The sequence below is a fragment of the Microchirus variegatus genome (genome assembly GCF_963457635.1).
Source record: "Microchirus variegatus genome assembly, chromosome: 4".
NCBI classification, from domain to species: Eukaryota; Metazoa; Chordata; class Actinopteri; order Pleuronectiformes; family Soleidae; genus Microchirus; species Microchirus variegatus.
In genome coordinates, this window is record NC_139805.1 from 18,182,416 (window position 1) to 18,204,981 (window position 22,566).

Genomic DNA, 22,566 nt, shown 5'->3' on the forward strand with positions numbered 1-22,566 from the left:
GTCCAAATGAATGAATGTCAATAGCAGCACAAATTGCATCTATGAAGATTTCCATTGTACATTTTCATGGAAATCTTGAATATCTGAAGAAGTGACTCTAGCATAAAACAGACGATGCTCTAGACACTATTGTTGAGTGAAACTACTTGAATCCCTGTGACTTCACAATCTGGATTTAAGTGGAAGGTGAAGAAAAGACAGTGAATATGAAGCAGACCTGTGTAGTCAGTACTTATAATTTAATCAGGTTGTCACATGTCTGGTACCAGCCCACTGAAACCAGACAAAACACTTAAATTATATATCTCTGAACAGATTTATAATAAAGTGTATTGAGGCACTGTCAGAACACAGAGAGAGATGTACATAGAGTAGATGAAAGCAGACTGACAGTAGTAGTTGGAGTTCACCCTAAGAACACGCGCCGAGCTGCAATCCCAGCTTAAGTTTCCAGATTAGTGGCAGGAGGCTGACTCATTACTGCTGGACCGTGTGATGTTTCCTCTGGCTCTTCCTAATACGCACACTACAGGGAAGAGTTGACTTTCTGGAGCTTGAACGTGATGAGTGCCCACCCTCATCTCAACTACCAGACCAGAGGGAAGGGGGGGGGGGGGGGGGGGGGGTAATAATGGGACTGTATATCACAGAACATGATGACACTATTATGGCTGTATAAATCAAAGGCAGCATTAAAAATACGCCGAGAAGGAGGGGAAATATTACGCCACTCATTCAAATGCAAATAGTGACTAAATATAAATACTTGTAAAGACTGTGTTCTTTTCTCTATAGAGAAACCATTCAACACAGGAGTGGATGAGGTTGGCAGGGCCTTTGTATTTAATTTCAGCGCAGTCTGTGGCCCAGAGAGGCTGTTAAACACATCTGGAAAAGAGAGGGATGCAGGTTTGCACAGGAAGATCTCACAATTTATGACAGAAGGGACAAAGCAGAGGTAGAGAGAGAGAGAGAGAGAGAGACAGCAGAGACATCATCTCAGTGTTTGTGTATGAATAATGTGGTGAGTGCACCGCACGGACAAATCTAACCCCACCCTTGTTATTGCTCTTGTAGACGGACACCCCCCCATGGGTGATCTCCTTGGCACGGAACAAAAGGTATGAGGTCATATGAAGGCAGTGGTCGCAGGCAGACGTCCTGTGGATGCTGAGGGGAAATCAGGCGTGACTGCAGATCGCAGCTCCAATGAGATCAGACATCAAGAGACCAAATCCTCTGGATAAATACTTCCTTCCTCTCTCTCTCTCTCTCTCTCTCTCTCTCTCTATGACAACGATCATATTCAATGAAGAAAAACGACTTCAAAAATATGGACTCTTTTTCCCAATGCGGACATTTGTCCAGAGTGTTTCCTCCTTCCTGTCCTGTCATCCATCACACATCTGGTCTGTGACAAGCTACAGAACTTAAAGAACGCCAAACCGCTTACTGCAAACCAGGGGCCAGTTTCTCACAAACTGTGATGCAAGTGTTGATGAATTTGTGATTTCCTTACTCCAGTGATGGAAATGTCTCAATTATTACTTTGACAGACCTTTTCACAATATTTTCCATATGAATTCAACACAGGTGCATTCTAATGAGCTGTCCAGACCCGGGTTGGTGATCATGAGCCCAGAGTTAGGTGATTGGGTTCATGAATTTCCAGAGCATCGCTCTGAACACTTCATTAAAGTCTCAAAGGCTGTCGTGACCTTTTCGCTTAACTGAAGTCGGAGGCGATCAACTACACGTCGGCGGGCTCGCAAAGAAAACCCTATTTACACTGACGTATGGAAAAATGTCACAGTGGCCAAGCAAAGGTGTCAGTCTGTGCTGAGGTCACATGGTTTGCTTTGTCAGGAGGCCGCACTGTGCTCAACTCAGAGAGATGGAGCCCCGCTAGAACGCTCCCTATAAAAACACATCTGGACGCTGTGATTAATGCGAATAACAGCCAGTCATTTACATTACAGAGTAGCACTGGCAGCGGAGAGAGGCCCAATGCTTGCAGGTGTGAGCGAGAGTTGAAGATTAGTGCTCCGCCGGGGCTTGTTACAGTTTGACGGGAACAGATCAAATCTGGCGCCAATCCTGAGTCCGACTGGCCTCGACGCTGTAGACCCCCACCCTGAGAAGAGGTGGAGAAAAGGAACATGAGAGGGAGAGAGAAGAAAAAAACAGTCTGATGTGGTGGATCTGAGCGCTAGGATAACAGCGAGCTCACAGAGAAAGAGTACAACTATTAAATGTATGGAAACTTTCTTGTGGCTGTGGCACTGTTGAGGCTTTTAACATAGCAGCGTGTCTTTGTGTCTGTGTCTGTCTTTGCTCTGTTTCTACCTCTCATGAGAAGAGCTGAAAAAGATAGAAGTGAACACAGTTACTGTACAGGCACTTTGATTTTTTTTTAAAGAATAGAAAAACAGAACAACAACACAATAAACAACAACATTGTGTTGGTTTTTTTTTTATGAGTGGTAAATAAAACATAGATTAAATCCAAAGAAGTGACTGGTTTGAATCATGATTTATGTCTTAAAGTGTAATGCAGGCCTTTAAATTAAGTCATATTCTTATTTTACCACTAGATGGCACTTTAACACTATTCTTTTTCCCCAGTTTACTATAATGGGACACATTATATTCTATATTATAGTGGTGGAAGATCCTTAAAGAAAACACTAAATCCTGTTGACTGATCCCATACAGTGTTGTTACTTATAACATAATGTTAAATTATGAAACTAGAAACTTTAGACCTCTGATCTAAATTTAAATGTCAATTATTGTAATATAGTTAAGCAATAGTTCCATGTAAAGTAACATAAAATGAAAATACTCATTAGAGCAGGTAGTTTCACTACAGGATCAGGTAACAGTCAATAACAATTGATCATAATATGTGTGTGTGGTGGCATGAGGGCAGATACATTTAAAATTCTTAGATCCATCCATCCATTTTCCCATACACTAAAATAGTCATGACTAGGGACTTAAAGGTACAATGTGTTACAGTGAAATAGCATCAAAACCTCAAAAACCTCACACTTTATGGGCAAATGCCAAAACAAAGTGATCCAAAATGGCGACTTCAATACGGCTGATATAAGAATATAAAAGGTCATTCATACAATCAGGTGATTGTACACTTATAAAAGTTATGTCTTATTAAAAACACTAATAATTTCACTTAATTTCATGAATGAGTTGGATGGTTTCAGACATTAACATGAAAACATTGTTGAATTGATTTCTGTTACTTAACATCCCTGAAACCTATCAATGTTTCTTTTCGGTTCATGAGTTAAAGCGAAATGTCTTCAGAAACACAGTTGTTCTTGGGTTCACACGGATCATTGTGTGCAGCTTCACTGTGGAAGATGACATTTCTGAGAAGTGCCTTGACTCTTTTCAGAGAAACAGAACGAGAGGTGAACATCATGTCTGAGACCACCTGTGGCTCTTCACAGCAGCTTCATATCAATTAAAAAAAAAAGAAAAAAAAAGGAAAAAAAAGAAAGAAATTACCTGGAAAGACAAACATCCTCAGCCACCTCTCAGACTGAACAATAGATTCACAGTCATTACCTCCTGGGAAGAGATGCAAGGGCAGGGTGACACGCTCAATCAGATCAGCATTGCAGGAAGTGGATGATGATAATTGATGTTCTGATTCAACTTTTCCCAGACAGAAAAGAATAAAAGGCATAAAGACCTAAGAAATAACAGGATTTACACAAGGTACACTTTGCTTTTCCATTAAAACAGACAAAGAAAAATACACACTTCAGTTAAGAGGTCCATGACGACGAGGACAAAAGGAATCAGTGTGTGTGACCTCGTTGGATGAAGCCTCAGACTGAAAGAAGAAAGACAAGTGGAGATGGAGAACAAGTGTCACCACAGGGTAAAGGCTGTGTCAGTTCCCTGGTAGACATTGTGTTTATTCTGCTCTGGGATTAACTGAGGTTTCAGGGTGACTGAGAGGACACAAAGGTGATAACTGTGAAGGTAGACACATCGTCTGATTCTTAGAGAAACCCAAAAACTACTACTCAATCTATTTTGGACTTTGTTTTCCATTCGACATTATTCTGAAAGTGGAGTCTAACATGATTCCCAGTTTCTGTCTGAAGCATAAAATATATCCACATTTCTTGTCATGTGGTTGTAAAGTAAAGTGTGTGAGGATAGAGGCCACCGCCATTGATTTGTGAGTGTCGTATAAGCGCAGAGTTACATTTAAAGACGCGAACAATTATGCATTCACATGCTTGGCCAAAGAAAACGGTAAAAATAACTGCTCAGATATAGATGGTGGAGCTACGGACTACATAGTTTAAGACATAGACATGTCCTCACCCTGACAGCAGAGGGATTTTAAAAAGTTGGAATTCTATTGATTATCCAGTGAGAAGTGAAATACGGTACGTTCACCTTCTTTACTCGATCAAGTTAGTTGTGCTTTAACCTTTTGAATTCACCACATCAGTTCATTTATGAACCAAATTTGGCATTATAACGTTTGTGGGCTCACAATGACCTTGACATGTGATCAAAATCTTACCAGTTCAATTATAGGAAATTCCTTCTGGACATTTATGTCACATTCATGGGGTCAGATGATTGCAAAACCAGCTTAAAGTACAACATATATTATGATAAAATGATATATTTTGGAGCATTGACCCAAGGATGGCGAGTCTCTCCTCTGTCCCGCATTGTTCCTTTCACCCCAACCTGTCGAGGCAGATGGCTGCAACTCTTTGAGATTACTTCTTCTGTTAAAGGGATTTTTTTCCCTCTGCACTGATGCCTCGTGTTTGGTTATTGTGTGAATTGTTGGGTTTCTCTGCTCTCCATGAAAGTTGTATGCCCCCTGCATGTTGTGATTTGGCGCAATATAAATAAAACTGAATTGAATTGAATCACTCAAGGACAACATTTATATGTGTGTAGCCCATTTTCTAGTATATTGGCAGTGGAGTTATCAAGAGGAAAGAAAAGAGGGAACACTTTCGTTGGTTCAACCTCCAAACTAGAGAGGAATAAAACAAACACTCCAGAAATATAGATGATAGTCAATTTATTTTAACAGGAGAGAAAAAAACATAACAAACTCAAAATGAACGTGTTAGACCGTGGTTCTTCATATTAAAGTATTTTACGCTCATCACTATAATAAAGTGCACTTTCAGTTTATTACAGCCAGCAGAGACTTAAGAGCTCAGGTCCAAACCTGGTGCACCTGAGCTCACATAGGTAGAACACTATCTTATCACAGTAAGATAAACAAGCGGGTGACAAATTAAAGGGAAAACCTGATGAGTAAGGAAAGATCGCTCCATGTAAATGAGACATGAGGGGGTCACTGGATTGTTTGATGTGTAAATGATGAGAATGTTACGCTGTGGCCTTCACAATAACCAGATTTCCACCTTACTTAACATGTAGAACAAGAGATGTTGGGACTGATGTTTGCCATGACAACCCAAAACACCAAGTGAGGGAATCTCATTTGGAAGAACGGTGTTCATCCCTCCAGACTTAAAGGTGCACCAAAACTGTTCTTGGATCTCTTAATAATCCACACCTTAATAAAGACACTTGTACATATTTTGGTTTTCTCCCTTTCATTAGTCACCTGTCTGTATAAGACCAAGTGCAACAACTGAGCATCTCAGTGAGGGCAAGTGCATATAAGTGTTCATGGAAGAGCAGCACATGAAAAGTCCTTTTTCTTCTCACATGAGTCTCATCCTGCTACAGTTTCCTTCTCTGGCTCCGCTCAAACCGAGTAAAAAATAGTAACACGACAGACGGCGACCTCTGCGCACAATTCTGATTGATTCTGTAATGAAGCGATTGTAAAACAGCACAGTATTTCTCAACAGGGTTACATTAATGGTCAGTTGTTGAGCTAAAATCTTGTACTTTAAAAAAATATCTTGTTAAATATATTTCCAGACAGGTTTTTTTTCTACATAATATACACTTTACAAAAGAAACTAATGTTGTGTCAGACTGCTGCAAGGTCAGAGCCGACCACAGTTTGGCACGTATTCCTCGTGATTTCACCCCGGTAACAGACTAAAATGGAAGAGACAAACAAGATCATTCAACACAGAGTTTCCACCTCTCCTGTGTTTGTACGGACAACAAATTAAAGGAATCCTGTTCTCACCTCTTACTTATGACAAAAAAGTAATGTCCCTCACATGAAAACCACTCTTCTATAGGGCAGGGCGCGTCAACAAACCCTCGTCGTCTACAGTACAAGGGATATCGTATTACTTATGAATGCAGCTTTAAAACGTCCCTCTGTTCAGGATTCAAGTGTGCTACGTAGTGTGATACACAAGTCTTAACAACAAAGTCAAAAACAAACACTAACAACGCTGTAGATGAAATAATAATAATAAAAAAACACAGTAATGTGTATGGTTGTAAAAATGGTGAAAGAACATGGTGGCCAACATCAGAGCAAGGTAGTGTGCATTACAGGTAGTGAATGAAGACTTTTTCATTTTGACAAAACAAGGACTTATTTACACAGCAATGGGAGAAAAGAAATGTCTAAAAAAAACAAACACATCAGCTACTAACATTTAAATATCTTATAGATTAGGGTCCCTTGGAAAATGCACATTGGATCACTTCAGCTATTAGTGCAGAACTGCCATTTAATTTCATGTCAATGAAAAAGGATTATTAGCAGTCGTGGGTTGGGTTAATCTTATACTTTTTAAACATGCAATCTAAGAAATAAATCTGATAAAAGGGATTTTAGATTATTTCGGTAACTGCCATAAGTCGTGTATTACATAAACCGCGTCCTTCATTTACCATTCCATTCATCAGTGTTATATATAACATAAATAAATATGTTAAGCTCAATATCCAGGCATTTTTTCTGATTAGGACCAGCAGCGTTTCTTTTCTCGTGCCGTGATAAGAGCTTTTAGTTCAAACTGAATCAAAGTATTGGATCACATTTGGTCTGATATTAAACGAGCGGTCAAACGGACTCGACGCTGCCGATGAGTTACTCAGTACAGGTAGTTTTTAAGCATGTGGCTCATAATTAACGGCGACGTATTGCTTCATATTTATCACATGCACGTCGTATTATACAGTGTTCACTTCTGCATGTATCCACCAGGGATATAAACACATCATCAAAGGGACAAGACAGGGACGAGGAAATTAAAGGAATCATGATAAGAAAGAGGACCATATATATATATGTACACACGTATAAATACACACCTATAAAGGATGTCGCAAAATTTTGGACAATTGTCTGCCGTGTCCCAATCAAGGGCTCCGTCTCTTTTGCAGCCCGCAATCGAGGTCGCCCAATTTGACAAAATGCATCCTCGGGCCTTTAAGAACTCAACAGGAGGCTGCAGCAGCTTTCCCAGGATTCAGTGAGCACTGGAGACAAAACCGGTTTTCAAAACATTCAAGCAACACACACACAGGCTTCAACTCAATTGATTAGCTGACAGTTTTGAGTTTGACTTCAAATATTCAAGTGTTAGGTTGATCTGTACCATGTCTAGCTGCAGCTCTGTTGCTAGGCGACAGGGGTAAGGATTGGACAAGCTGGTGACATGAAAAGGGTCGTCACATTTCGGGTTTGACCTCGGCAGTCCCTACAGCCCCTTGACTGGGACACACCGTGTTTGTCCATAAAAGTCTTCACTTAACCTTGTACCTGGTGGAGAATTAGCTTGGCTCTTAGATGTAGACTCCTTTTTTTTGTCATCCTGTTGAGCATTTTTGCTTTTGTTTTAAAGTGCAGTCCAGATGCAGGTGACTAAAAGACAAGAAGCAAATTACAAAGGGAGGGGGAGCACACGTAATCCCAGAGACTCATACTGGGACTGCCACATATGTCTGACATGGAGGAGGAGAAGGGAGGGATGGGCTGAAGGTGGCAGGAGTCTGAGTTCTGTTCGCCTGAAGGTAAAACCATTAATATCCTATTCAGTCTCATCCTGATGGGTGATCTGGCCACAGTCACTCCCTGGACTGGTAGAAGAGGATATATCCTGACTCAGAGTTCTTAGAGATGTCTGAGGTAAGCCCATAAAACTCCTCAATGGCCTGGGCATCAATTTTCTGCAACAAAGAACAGAAACTGAGTTTACCGTAAGAACAAAGAGCGCCGACACAGAGCAAACAGATGAGTCAAACAGCAGCAGACAGAGCAGAGGGAGGGAGGGAGTGACGTACCTCCACAATATCATCATCAAACAGCAGCCAGAAGCCATGACTCTTCACTATTGTGATGTAATGACCTCGGTTTGGGCCACTGAGGAAATAGAGAATAAAAGTGACTCAGTCGCTATTATATAGATGTTACGTTATTAAAACTCCTACAGTCTACATCACAATTTCAAGCCTTATTACATTCGACCATCGAAAATGCAAGTGCCTCACAATACTATATTACAAAACACATCTAATCTGCGAGGTGTCATATTTTAGCACCGCAAATCTGCTTCAAAGTACTCATCCTGTCCTCCAACAGATTGATATTTCCTTTTTCATTCTCTGTCCTGAGGGAGAGGTTGCCACAACAGACGACATGCATATTTTGATTTGGCTCCTCTTAGCTGGGGTTAATTTAGGTGAGCTGCAGAAAGCCCAACAAAAAAAGTCCAGCAAGGACAACATGTTGTAGCGCAGCTGTGTGTGAATTGAACCACAGTCGGTGTACTCTTTGTGAATAAAATTCAAAGTAAAGCTGCTGCTAAGGACTGAAGTAGACCTGGTCTTGTTAATGGCGATGGATGATCGTGATAACTCATTAAAAACATATGCAGATTTTTTTAAATATAATTTAAAGCAAATGTAATAACCTAATTATAAGCTCGATAAGTGTGTTCGCAATTAATTGCCTTATAATAATCCACGCAAAGCTGAGAGTGATTTAAATTCATGGAGGTGCAAATGGAAAAAAACACTTAACCAATGATCAATGTAAAGTACCTGCCACAGTGAACCACCACAGCCACCAGGTCATACATGCGATCCAGGTTGACCGCATCCCCGGATGTGTTGAACAGACGGAGTTCCAGAGGGAAAACCACTCTATAGGACAGCTTGGTGTAACGGTGCAGCTGCTCCATGTATTTAAACCTCTTCAGGTGCAGCGCCAGGATCATGGGAAGCTTCTTCACACGCATCCTGCAGAAAAACGGACACATCAGTCAGTGGGTTTCTCACGTAACACAGAGAGGTGACGTGACCTCTGAGACTACATCCACACAACCAGTATCAATGCTCTGGATACAAAAGAAAATGCAGCAGTACAGATGTAGCCTCAGTGCTTTACTTACCGTTTCTGTGCTTCTTGCTTGCTGCAGCATGTCTCACAGTAGTATTTGTACTCGCTGCACAAAGTCTCTGTGTTACTGAAGTCCCTGGAGGAGAGAACATGTTGCAGGAGGCTCCATTATTCACTTTTAAACAAACAAAAACAAGTATATGACGATGATAATGTGGGACATGCACATGAATCAGATTATACAGTTACAGGGGGAGTGCAAGGAGATGCTACCTGAGACAGTGTGTAATTGATGTGTTCTGCTCCACATCCACAGAAAGATCCAGAAAATCCTCATCTTTGCTGCTCACCTGTCACACAGAGGGGGAGACACAAGGATTGTTATTTCCTATGACTAAGTTAATGAGGATGATGAAGCCTGCTGCGTCACCCACCTCCACCCAAACACATACACACAGTCTTTGAATTGCTTATTATACAGGAGCAGCTTTTGTCTTTGCTTAGTGCAGTACTTTGATGTTTACAGTGGTTGTTCGGGGTAACCCATCCCCACCTCTCACTCTCAGAACTGTAACGACAAAGCCTCTTCTGACCCTGATGTAAAGTGGGTGGTCACAACCCACTGGGTGTGCTCACTACATCTGTTTTTTTACTTCATGTCCCAGTGTCTCTGTAATCTCTTTTTCAGACTCATTCAGGAGGAAGCACTTAGTCTGGGTGACACGAGGACTGACAACGCCACGATGAGCAACCCCTCCCACAGAACACTAAAGGCAAAAAAGAAGCAGAGAGACGCACCGTTTCACAGTTGAGGCAGCGCGTCTCATTGGTCAGCGTCCCTTGGAAGATGTCGTGAACCCACGTGGGCTCCGTCTTGTTCTCCGTCTCGGTCTCCACGGTGACGGCGGTGCCGTTGTTCTTGAGGCGTCCGTTCTGCTTCTCCTGCTTCTTCTCCTCCTGCAGGATGTCAGCCACCGTGTTTAGCAGGTAGTTCAGGAACTCATGGGCATCCTGTTGCATGTAGTTGTCGAACAGATCTGGAGGGAAATCGAAGGACATGTAAGGCTGTGCACTGACTAAATCTACATTGATAGGGTTGCAAAACTCCGTGAATTTTCAAAGTTGGAAACTTCCCAATGGAATTAATTGGAATAAACGGGAAATGTTCAAAGTTTAAGGTGGGGATACAGTTGATAAAAAACATATATTGTAGTGTAACCTTGGCTAAAACAATCAGATTTGATGTGAATACAGTTGAGCACTAACATTGTGCATTCCTCCATCACATGAACAATGATTTTCTGAGCCCAAAACACAAATACAGACTGTTAAAGCCACACATTTGCTTTAATTTTTAATTTTTAATCTGACTTTTGTAGACTTTTGAAGGGGGTGCTGTAAGAAACATTCCCGTCAACATTCCTGTTTTTGTTGTTCAGTGAAAGAATGAAGCATTCCTGAAGTTCTATGTACAAATAAATCTGTGTCATGTTTAATTTTTTTAATTTAACTGTATCATTAGTTAATTCTCATTAATTCCCCAAATTTTCCATGGAAATTTACAGGGAATTTTCTGCCCCTTTGCAACCCTAATACTGGGTGAATTCATTACTGCTGTTATACAACTTTGACTGTCTAATAAAACCAAAAACATCACTTAAGTCATGAAAAACAAGTCCCTTCATTCTTCACTGACAATAATGCAGGTGATATCCATAACATCGATGGCTCACTGACAAACTGACAGCCAATACTTCTGTGCTTAGTTACACCTGTGCCGTTCCTGATTCCAAACATAGCTGAGAATTTTTGTCCTGTGAAATGTAAATAAATAAAAAATAAATCACCAGGCTACACCGGTGATATCAGTCATGCTCCTGTTTTGACAGATCTGTATGTGAAAGGTGAAAACTGAGAAGAGTGGGGGAGATGGGGGGGGGGGGTCCAGAGAGGAGGCAGCTGACCAAAAGCCGAGTCCAAACAGAGACGGCATTGTTCATTCACAAAGAGTTTCCTCAAATATGGACAGCAGAAAACAGTCAGCCTCTCTGTCAGCTCTACTCTAAGTGACCTGAGCAGCAGCATGCACCTGTCCTTCACCTCAGATACTCGGATCACATTAGAGCCAAGTTAATACTCATATGCAATAAACGCATATATGAGGAGAGTGAGCTTCATTGACCTGTTTAACATAGTTTTCCTGTAGTTGTAGCCTTAATGCTACCAACAGTGTGTCATGAACCAAACCAACTAGAGCTGAAACAATTAATCCATTATTAAATGAATTCGCCTGAATAATTAATTCGCCTGAATAATTAAATATTATTATTAAATTAATCGTCAACTATATTGATAATCCATTTATCTGTTTGAGGCTTTTTTCATTATTAAAAAAAATTCTGATTGTTTCATCTTCTTAAATGTGAATATTTCCTTTGTTTCTTTGCTCCACATAACAAATAAATCATTACTGACATTTTATTGACCAAACGATTAATCGATTACGAAAATAATCTTTAGTTGCAGCTCTAGAACCAACCAAATGATACAGACACGTGCCCGAATTGTGACAAGCGTACCCAACAGGACGGATTGTTTAACTGAACTGTTCCACCCCTAGTGGAGATGTGCACTGAGAACAGAAAATAGAAAAGGTTCATATGTGAAATGGATAATTTTCATAGAGATTTTCATTTGAAATTAACATCATTAAAGCTTTAATAGCAAGAGCACAAGGACAATAGTAATAACAGTAAAGTATGGATGTAACAAAGGGATGCAAGCCAGAATTGACATCACTGCAAATGCCTAGAACCTCAGTATATGGAGGCAGTATGTGAAAAATGTTTTTACTCTGCTTTTTAAAACCAGGCACAGACTCTTACCGTTCTCCTTCCGCAGGCGCGATATGAACTTCTTTGGTGGGATGACGCCCACTTTTTTCTTCTGTGTAGCAATGGAGTGAAAGAGGTCGGCGAGGCACGTGAGCAGGTTCTCCTTCTTCTTCTGCTGGGCCTTGTAAGCCAGCACATTCTCCCGGAAAGGCCGGCAGAAGTAGAGTGCCTGGAGCACCGAGTTACAGTAACATGTGTTTCCAAACTAAAGGAGGACACGAGCAGAGGTGAAGACAACAAAAAGAAAACGTGTTTAGTCCATTAGTCGGTCAGCTGGGTGACAAAAATACCAACATGCTGTTCTTTATTTACTTGGTAGACAGTGTTTGTGTGAGCGTCATTAACAAAGCAGAACACTGTCCGGGACAACAGTCCAGTAAAGGACGTGACTCACTGGTGTCCCATGGCAGTTTGTTTTGAAACATTACACCAGTGTTCTGCCAATGACCTCTGTTTATGTATGAGAGGATTTAGTGGTACTCACATTGACCAAGCCAAAGTAGTGCTCATTGATTGGAAATTGCTCTGGGCCGATGTCTTTCTCCAGAGCAGAGGCATTGGTGCCCTGAAAGAACAAAAACAGGAAAACAAGTGTGCATTTAGTGCTTGTTATCATCACCATCATCACCATCATCACGTCTTATTTTGCATATTTGTGTTTGAGGAGAGTCACAGGGATGAAATAAGAGCCTAATTTAAGTTTGTTTAGTCAGAGTGTAGTCAAACTCATTTGGAAATGTTACACAACCAGAGCACTGACGCTTTAAAGCTGCAGCATTTTTCATCTTTCTGCCAAATTATAAAGTATAGAATTATAGTTTAGTTTCCTAAAAAAGAAAACGTCCCGTCAAAGAAGAAAAACGATACGGTCTAAACATCAGGAGTATTTTGCAGGACTACTTCTCTCCTGTCAGAGCTTTTTCACATCAGACCTCAAAGCTTCTCCAAATGAACCACAGCTTTGTTGGACAAACACAGACGACAATTTATATTTGGGGACGGCTCTGACTTTCAATGACCCTCATTTCTCTCTGAATACCTCATTGTTTGAATATACTGTAGTGTACAGCAGAGGTTCTCAGTGTTTTCTTAGCCAAAGATTCCCTATAATAATATTCCTGGAATGTACTTCCCTTGGAATCATTTTACAGTAGATTTATTATATTCACATTAGGTTAAAAAATATACTCTATATACACTCACTGGCCATTTCATCAGGCGGAAGTGTTGATCGGCATGTTTATGAAATAATTTAATCAGCTTACCATGAAAGTGGTTCATAAACTGCTGATCTACTGGGGTTTTCACCCACAACCATATCTAGGGTTTACAGAGAGCCATCCAACGAGGAGGAAATATCCAGTGAACAGGAGTTTGACGTAGGAGGTCAAAGAAAAATGACCAGAACAGTAAATCAAATAACCACAACTTAAAAACCCATGAAGCAGATTGGTTACAGTACGACACCAGTATAGTGAGTGTCCAGTGAGTGTATACTGAGATTATCTGTTCAGATAATCCTAACCCTACAACGTCTGGTCGGAAATCTCATAATAGTATATTGCACATATTTAACAGCAGACAGAAAACATGTGGCAGTGGTAGTCGTGAAAATCCATGAAAATGTACAAACATTAGTCACAGACTGACACATGAAGCCACATTATAAACAGTGGGCTATGGCATATTTTAGTAAAACGGGGGAAAATACTTCGGCAGCAATAGGAACGAAGCAGATCGGAACTTTTACTGGACTAAACTTTGGATTCATTTGTTTGTATAACATTAATAAAACTTTATCTAATTGTCCTTTTGCTGAACAACTTTACAAAGTACTCAACAAAAAGAACAATTAATTAAAAACATTAACAACTACAAACCACAAAAAACTATTTGAACACTGATAACCGTTGCACGATAGCTAACGCACATTTCAAAAATAGTTTAGGTGTTGGCCAAAGGAAAGAAATTATAGGATTTACATAGAAATTATTAGATTTTGGTGCTGATCTGGACATGTTCAGTTTTTGGATTATTATTAATTTTTACTTGGCGAGACCAGGGATTGAAATGACACTGTGGAAAAAAACCAGAGGGGCCTTTGTGGAGGTTTGTGTTCTCCGAATGCTCGTTCTTTGTGTAATCAATCAGAGCAGTGTGTGTGTGTGTGTGTGTCATTAATGAAGTGCAGCAGCAGCACTGACACAGAACACTGACATCAGTGTACCTCGAGATAAAGGAAAGGCCTGTGGCATTAAGCAGAGCCATTTAAAGTCTCCTCTTACATAACACAACATAAACACAGATTAGTGCAGATGTCTGCTCTCTGCACCCAGACTGTGACCAGTCCTCTGCTTCTTTCACCTGTCAATGAGAAGTGACAACTTTACAAATTGTACCTTGTGTCACCCCTGCAGGCGACAACACACACAAGGTCAAAAGATCTGGTGCAGAACATGAGATCAAGGCCGGCTAAAGTCATACACCACATCCACAGCTGTGTGCCCACATAAACCCCTGACTTAATTAAAATTACTTTGCGAGTCTTTTATAAATTATATCTCTTGAAAATGTTTGGTTTAGCTCTTCAAAATAATATGAAGTGTAACAGAAATAGGAAAAACATACAGGGGCAACACATGAACCATGGATATCTCACAAGAGAAAAACCATTTGCATCCACGATCCTCACAATTTTACACTCAGCTAGCCTGCACAAGAGGCAGATCACATCAATTTTTACAGTTTATCTCTTCACTCAGTATGTTAACATGCACAGTTTAATCAAGCTAAGGCCGTAATCTGACTAAAGGCCACATTATACTTCTCCGACTGCGTAATGCGTTATCCGACTGCGTAACCACGGAGACCCCTTGAGCCTTCATACTTCTGCGTCGTCGACGGATAGGCGCTGCAATTTCCCGCCCGATCAGTAGGGGTCGCTGCGCAAGGTTGTTGTGCTTCTGGCTACAGTGAGCAATGGCGTCCGAGAGAGAAATACTGTTGTTGAAACAGTGGCCGTTTCTCACTTTTCTGTGTCACGGAACGCAGTTTTAAGATAATTTGAGGCAAGAAATTGGCCATTTAGAGTCTATGTGGTTTGTGTATTAAGATATGACGTATTTATAGTTTGGCAGCGACGTTGTCGGCGGTGATCAGCTCCGCCTCTGTGGACACTAGGTGCACACTGTGAGCCGGCACAGAGCAGCGTTATCTCGGCCTGTCCTGAGGACCAATGGCAGGAGTGTAACCTACGCAGAGCCGTTTAAGCAGGAGTATAAATTGGGCTTAAGACATGCAATCGGAAAACTTGCAGAGTCCAATATACATGCGGAGGAGAAAATCGATTTAGTGGGTGTGTACATGTCTGACTCCGCCTCCAAAGTTGGCACTGTACATCTCTATAGGCTAGTGCGCATTGATTCAGTTTCTTGTTGACCTTTACGTCAGCGAATGGTGAGATCAGACCCGGCTGCAGAAAAACATTTAAGGGGGGGCATAAAATTTTTTCAGGGGGGCAAACTTTTTCAACCTATTTTTTATAGGTTTTATAGGTTTTTTATAGCCTATTTTATTTATTTATTTGCTTCAGGGTGAACAATATGGCTCTGTGACCACTCCTACAGTGTGGAGAAATAATTTTGCTCTTACTAAAAAGGGGCAGTTCATCACAAAATCTACAAAAAAGAGTGTGTCGTGCTGTGTACATTTATCAAATAAAGCATGTATTCAAGAAGATAGCACCATACAGCAGCTTCACTACTGGAAAAAGAAGCACGGATGTCAACCTGAACACTGAAGTAAACATTCATACTGGAAGAAGTAGCTACAGCAGCTGGGGAGCACAAGGAGCAGCACAAAGCAGTGTTTCCCTTCTGCCTACACGTAACCTAAAGTTTGTGAGTGAGTGAGTGTAACTCACCTGCATCATGCAGGTGAGTTACACTCACTCAAACTAGGCTCACCTGGAACCTAGTTTTAAGGATTTTCTTTGTCAAATGGAGCAAAGAAACCAGACAATATTCACATTTAAGAAGCTAACAAATCACAAAGTTTGTATTAATTGTTAAAAAAAAAACAAAAAACTCTCTAAAGATTAATTAATTGTTGCAGCCCTACTGGTTACCTAAATGTTTCACGAATATTACATGATAACAAAAAAATCAAAAAAAATATTTTGGGGCGCTGGGCACTATACGGCGCATGACACGTTTCCATGGCAACTGACCGGAAAAAGATGCATGTGACGTCATGTTTAAGTGCTCCCGATTGTTAAAATGAGTCTCTAAAGTAACGCTAAACTTTAAAAACAGAGGCACACATACGCAGTTACACAGGTACGCTGGTTATTTGTAGCGCTGCTCTTTTCCTTTAATAAACAGACCGCTCCAGTTCCACTGTAGGCGCGCTAAGCGACACAAGGAGCTAACGGAGCTAACGTGAACAGTGCATGGACTTCGGTGCCACGGCACGAAAAACTAATTTTAACAATCGGGAGGCACGTAAACGGGCATTGCCCTGTAGCTAAAATAACGGACAATGCTGCGAGCGAAACGAAGACTTGTGGCACCCCCTGATGAATGTTTACGCCAGTGTTACTCTTTACTTCAGTGCTTCGGTTTCCAGTAGAAGTGAATGGCGCTGCTAGTAACTAGCGACCATAAACGTCAAGTGCTAACAGCGTACCATCTCATCGGTGACCCGCCCCCACCACCTGTGATTGGCCAGCATGTTGCTTTCGTTCGTTGGTTGGATTGGTTGAGTTGTATGATCGATAAACCAAGATAGAAATAATAGAGAGCTGGCCACTCCGATGTAAAAAACAAAACCCAGGGGGGTCACGGCTGACTCTGTGGGCGGGCACGGCCCCCCAATGCCCGCCCATGCCGCCGGGACTGGGTGAGATGGATCTTGCTATGGTTCTGTATGTTTCATACCTGCATGCGCAATACACTAATATGTTAGACAACTTTTCACCAGCTGTTTTCACCATTGGAGTGTAGATGATGCATAGCTGCTGTGCCCAGGGAATGCCGAAACAGTTGGAGACTAATGGAAGAACATTTTTACCGGATCTCCACAGATCACGATGGAGGCGAATCACTGATATGAAACATGCTCATTGTGAGCATGTGAGAACCAACAAGCTGCAGATTTCTTGGGTCTAGGGCTGTAATCAACCAAAGAAACTCTTGGTCGACTAAAGCCCTGAAATTTCGATCAAAAATCGACTAATCGACGGGGGGTACTTTGCAGGTGCGGCTCTTTTATTTTGAAAAGACTTTTACACTGTCATCTACTATTGAACAATGCTGTCACTCAGCTGATGTCTTTGACATGGATGAGACAGGAGGGCTGACTGTAGCCTAACATGAAAAGCTCAAAATTCAGGTCTAATTAATGGCAGAGCTCATTTGTCTGTCGCTCATGAGCCACGGAGCGACAACAAAACACTGGGCTGGACTAAACCAAAATAGTGGAAAACAAGGGGGGTGTTCTCTGAAGACAGGCTGTTACCTGTGAAGCACGGGTTCTGTAAAACACCCCTATTAGCATGTGGTACTTTCCTCCTAATTAAATTCACCATTAAAAAAAAAAAAAAAAATTTAGTCGACCAATCCCAATTTTGGTCGAGCCAGAGCATGTCGACCAATTAGTCGACCAGTCGACTTTGACTTTACAGCCCTACTTGGGTCAGCTCATGTTAAATCGACAATTATTTACAATTCACTACCCGTTGCTAATGCGAACACTATGCTAATGCAGCCCTTATTCTTTCACTGACGACAACAGCGCTATCTTTAGTCGGTGAACTACAGAGTTGAATATTTGTCACAAAACCAGATATTCTCCATTTGTTTCCCTCCAGGCTCTTGTAAACTTTCAGGGACGTTTTGGGGTAAGATGATGGCGGGTTAATTGGTCAGGTGAAGATGTCAGGGTGCAGTAGGTCTAGAATAACGTCCTCTCCAGCTGTTTCCAAACTTAACGCGGCGCAAAAAGCAAGCTGGGGGCATTATAAGGATCAGTCTGTTAAGTTGTCGCGATATACAGATCCATCTCTGTAGATTTAAAGTGTGCAGTGAACTCTGACTGGTTGAATCCAGCACCGGTACCATTCATTTTTAGGGTTAATTAAAAAATAATTCAGACATTCAATTGACTGCAACTGTGGTTGGATCTTTTACCTTCACACACAAACAGATTTCTGTACCAACGAGCCATGCCGACTGTCCCCAACTAGTGCCGCCTGGTACAGACTCTGACCAACTGTGAATTATGGGTAAAACTGGGCAAATAATCTTGTAGTGCATCTCCAGCTTTAATCAGCCATGATGGAGAAACATGGAAACAGAGTCATGCGACATCCCTAGCTCTATTGAGGCATGTGAGTCACATTACAGGCAACACATACATGTGATTAAAGCACTATATTGTTCATTTTGGTGTCACTGGGGGTATGCAGTAAATCCTCCTAAATATCACACATGGCACCTTTAATAACCATTATGATGACACCCTCTTTGGAGTGTGGTGGAGGGCAACAATTTGCAAACTTGCCAAGGGCACAAAAATGGCTGAGATGCAGGCCTGTGTGGTGAAGCCCACATCCTTACACCTGTCAATCCCGGAGGAGAAGGAGGGAGAGGAGGAGGAGAAGGAGGAAGAGGAGGAAGAAGGGTTTAACCTGGACATCCCCACACAGCAGATTCAACACAGGCATATCGACAGCAACACATACACACACAGAACCAGCGAGTTACTCACCATATTACAAATGGAGGCGATGTTTCTGACAGTCATTTAGTTTACAGTGTCCCACTCGCCGCCATCTTCATGAAATAAACATGATTTTAGAGCAGGGCGACGCTGAGAAACGAAGTGAAATCGCAGCCGCGGCTGGAGGCCAAGACTGCAAGCCCCGAGCGTCAGAGAGCAGCGGACGGAGGAGCGACGCGGAGCAGCAGCAGCAGCACCATGCAGCCCGCACGGAGCTGAGGCTCAAAGTTCACTCGTTCACACACACTCTCACTGACACACACTCACACACACACACTTCATCCACACTCACGCACACGTCACGAACATCACAGCTGGAAACGCAGCGCGTGAGGCGACAGAGCAGAGGTGAAGTTGTCGGCAGCAGGTTGTTAGCAACGAGCAGGAAACAAGCGTGATGTGCTTGGAAGAGCGTAAGTCCCACCCACCCGGAGGAAACTCCGGAGCTGATTGGTTCGCATTGCATTTCGTTTGATTGACAGGTGGAGGCGTCCATACATAAGCGTGCATGGCAGAGGCTTAGCTCAGCTAAAAACCAATCAGCGACGACTGCCTCCAGCAAAGGCTTTAAGGAAATGTAGTTTAATCTTCTTCTTTTTTTGAAGGCGTCGGCTTTTTGTAAATCAGCAGAGGCAAAAAAAAAAGGATGACAATTTTACTCCAAATTTAAATGTTGATTATTCATTAAATGTAGTTAAAATTTTACTTCTCTCAATATGCCTAACGTTATTATTATTGTTCAAATATTTTTATTGATTTTAACAATAAATACACACAGTAGTGCTCAATACCAAGAAAAGGGAAAATTAATAAATAACAACAAAAATGAAATGGAAAACAAAGAAACAAATAAATAATAATCAGGAAATTAAATATAATTTAGAGAAGTGACTCAGTGTATACAAAAGTAGCTATACATGCACACATATACACACATAATTGGATATACAGAGTTACACAATGTGCCTAATGTACACAACCTTAGTTTCCACTGAAGAGCAGCTGCTCTGTACATAAAGTGCTTTTCAATCATGGGTCACATTTTCCCAAGGCTGCAGATGCACCAGTGTTATTCTCTCTTAGATGACTTGATTTACATTGTCCTGTAAGGTTATTCTTATTCAATCATGCTAAAAAAACATCCCACTACCACACCTTTAAAGATGTCAGCTTAAAGTTAATTCTGCGATTCTTTGCGATGCTTTTTTTCATTTTTTCCTTCAAAATGAGCACTCTGCCAATATTGCATTTTCACCAGACCTAAGATAAGATAGTCCTGACCTACGTTTCCAAGATTCCAGAGTTTTTAAGCATGTGATCCCCCTCAAAAAAGACCACAAAGCCATAGAATAATAATGAATTAACTCATTTGTTGCTATCTATAACACTTTGTAGAGTCAATAATAATGATCCTTTAATCTGCAGGTATTCTGCGCTCTTACTATATCACTTATCTGATTGGCCTGCATGCATGGCTCTGCAGTAATCCCCAGGGCCTCCAGACACTCCCGCTCACCCGCAGCTTTGATGATGCTTTCACAACAAATCTCCTTGACAATTATCTCCTTAGCATGTGAACAAAAAGAAAGGAAAACAACAAATAATTCAGAGTAACACACTTCAAAAGCAGTGGGAAAGGAGAGGTGAATGAAAAGTATTGACAGAAAAAACAAATAACAGAATAATAGCACTGGCCGGTCTGTTGATCAGATGTTTAGTATGCAGCAGGCATTTATTGAGAAACATTGAGAATGATGTGTTCTCATTCATTTTCATCTATGAATACATTTGACTGACAGGAAAACAGTAGCATAGGTGCTAACTCAAAGGCTCTAGACGCAAAACATTCCCAGACTTGGCTTCTATTTCAGTCCAGTCAGTATTAATAGCACTGCTGATGCATTTGCCCTTTTCCTGCTTTCATTGTCATCAGTGCAGCTTTTTGTGTTCTTACTGGTGGGTAAATGTGGCTATACTGAAAAAAAAACAAAAAAACACTTCTATTCCACTGTCCTCTGAAATATCAAGGTTACACAGCGACAGACTACGAAAACACATATGAATTCACGTGTTACAGATATTATTTTCCTGTGCCAAAGATGGTAGTTCACGGGGTGATTGGTGGAGTGTAACATGACTGAACAGGAGAAATGCGTCACCATGTTAACATGTGTCACACCTCCGTCACCTGGGTCCAAATTTTCAAGGGTGAATTTGATGTCGCACGTTGTTACTGACAGAAAGCCCATGGATTTGCTTGAGTCTCCGTTGCAAAAAGTCCATGTACAAATGCAGTCAGTGCTCAAATATGAGTCAAAGTCTTTATACATTCATAGCAGAATTCACATATTTACATTATTTCCTGTTTAATCTTGTGCTGTAATAATTCTTTTCAATGTATGTTCCAGTCATCTTTGGTGCCAGTACCTCCCTGCGTTTATTTAAAGGACCAGTGTGTAGGATTTAGTGGCATCCAGTGGTAGAGTGAATAACTTTTGCTAAAAAAAAAAATAAAATAAAATATAAAGGTATTTTTCTGAGGTAATCTGTTCTTACTTTTCAGATGATAATACATGAATATTGTATTATTGTGGATTGATCCCCTTAAATGTGTTCTTCCCCCACAGTTGGTCTCGTTCCTCTGTTTCCGTGTGTCCCAACCCTCTTAGTTCTTATCCGAATATGAACATCAGATCCAGATTTTCTACCTCTGCCTTCATAAAATGACATTGTTATATCTGATTTGCAGCCTTGTTGTGAATTTGAGTATTTGTGCCCGAGCCTTGTCACTGTGTCCTGGATTCTGTCAAACATCCCCTTGTGTGTTTGCTTGAACCTCTGCCTGGACCCTGCCTCCGCCTGAGGGCCAATGCTTCCAACTGTAAAAATGTGCTCCCCTCACCCAGGTGCTGGCCTGGACATCTAGTCCTCTGCTCTGCTCCCGGGCCCCTGATCCACATTTACCTGCTGTTATTACTCTTATCCAATCAGACTTGAACCTCCAAACTTTTCAAATACACTATAATTCTACATTCTGGGCATTTTACATCTCTTGTATCTGAGCCAAATTGAATTTGATGTCACCAAAAACCATATAAAAGCAGAATTGCCTGTGTTAAATTGACTAAGGTGTGGAAGGAAAACAAGATAATAAGATCTTGGCCAGAACAGAGAGAACAGAAATGTCAAGAGAGGACAGTGAATTATTAGTCTGCTCTGCTTCGGCATGCTTATTCGCCTTCAGTACTCATTGTTCCTAGCAGACACATCTGTATTCTAAATTAGCATGCTGGCACATGCTTTCTGTATCCCAAGCGGGCAATGATGGAACATGAAGAAATAAATTGGGTATGAGCACATGAACCACACATGTGATCACACGTAAACTGATGCTTGTCCAACTGTTACGTTCAGGCCTCGAGGGAAAACGTGGGCTCATCATGAAGTAAGAGACACATTAAAGGCAAGATGTCTGCAGTCAGTCTGACTGTGAGGGGGTCAAGGGAAGTCCACTGTAGCTGGGATGATCTGGACTGGTCACTTCTCACTGGCCCAAAAACATGTTAAATCCTGGGCTTTTCCCCACCA

At 41.3% G+C, this 22,566-nt stretch overlaps 1 protein-coding gene across 2 annotated transcripts; it reads right to left on the reverse strand.

Annotated features, from left to right (window-relative positions):
• Positions 1-7,930: 7,930 nt before the first annotated feature.
• On the reverse strand, positions 7,931-19,002 carry usp46 (ubiquitin specific peptidase 46; the record flags this gene model as incomplete). 2 transcript variants are annotated; one of them, XM_083888484.1, is made up of 9 exons in its annotated part: positions 7,931-8,133; positions 8,248-8,326; positions 9,007-9,204; positions 9,357-9,440; positions 9,578-9,654; positions 10,103-10,341; positions 12,190-12,367; positions 12,683-12,763; positions 18,967-19,002. In XM_083888484.1, 9 exons carry the CDS (start codon positions 19,000-19,002, stop codon positions 8,032-8,034), a joined length of 1,074 nt encoding a protein of 357 aa, XP_083744610.1. In that variant the 3' UTR covers positions 7,931-8,031. The 2 variants fall into 2 exon arrangements, with proteins under 2 accessions (XP_083744610.1, XP_083744609.1); XM_083888483.1 differs by having other exon boundaries at positions 12,190-12,403.
• Positions 19,003-22,566: the final 3,564 nt, after the last annotated feature.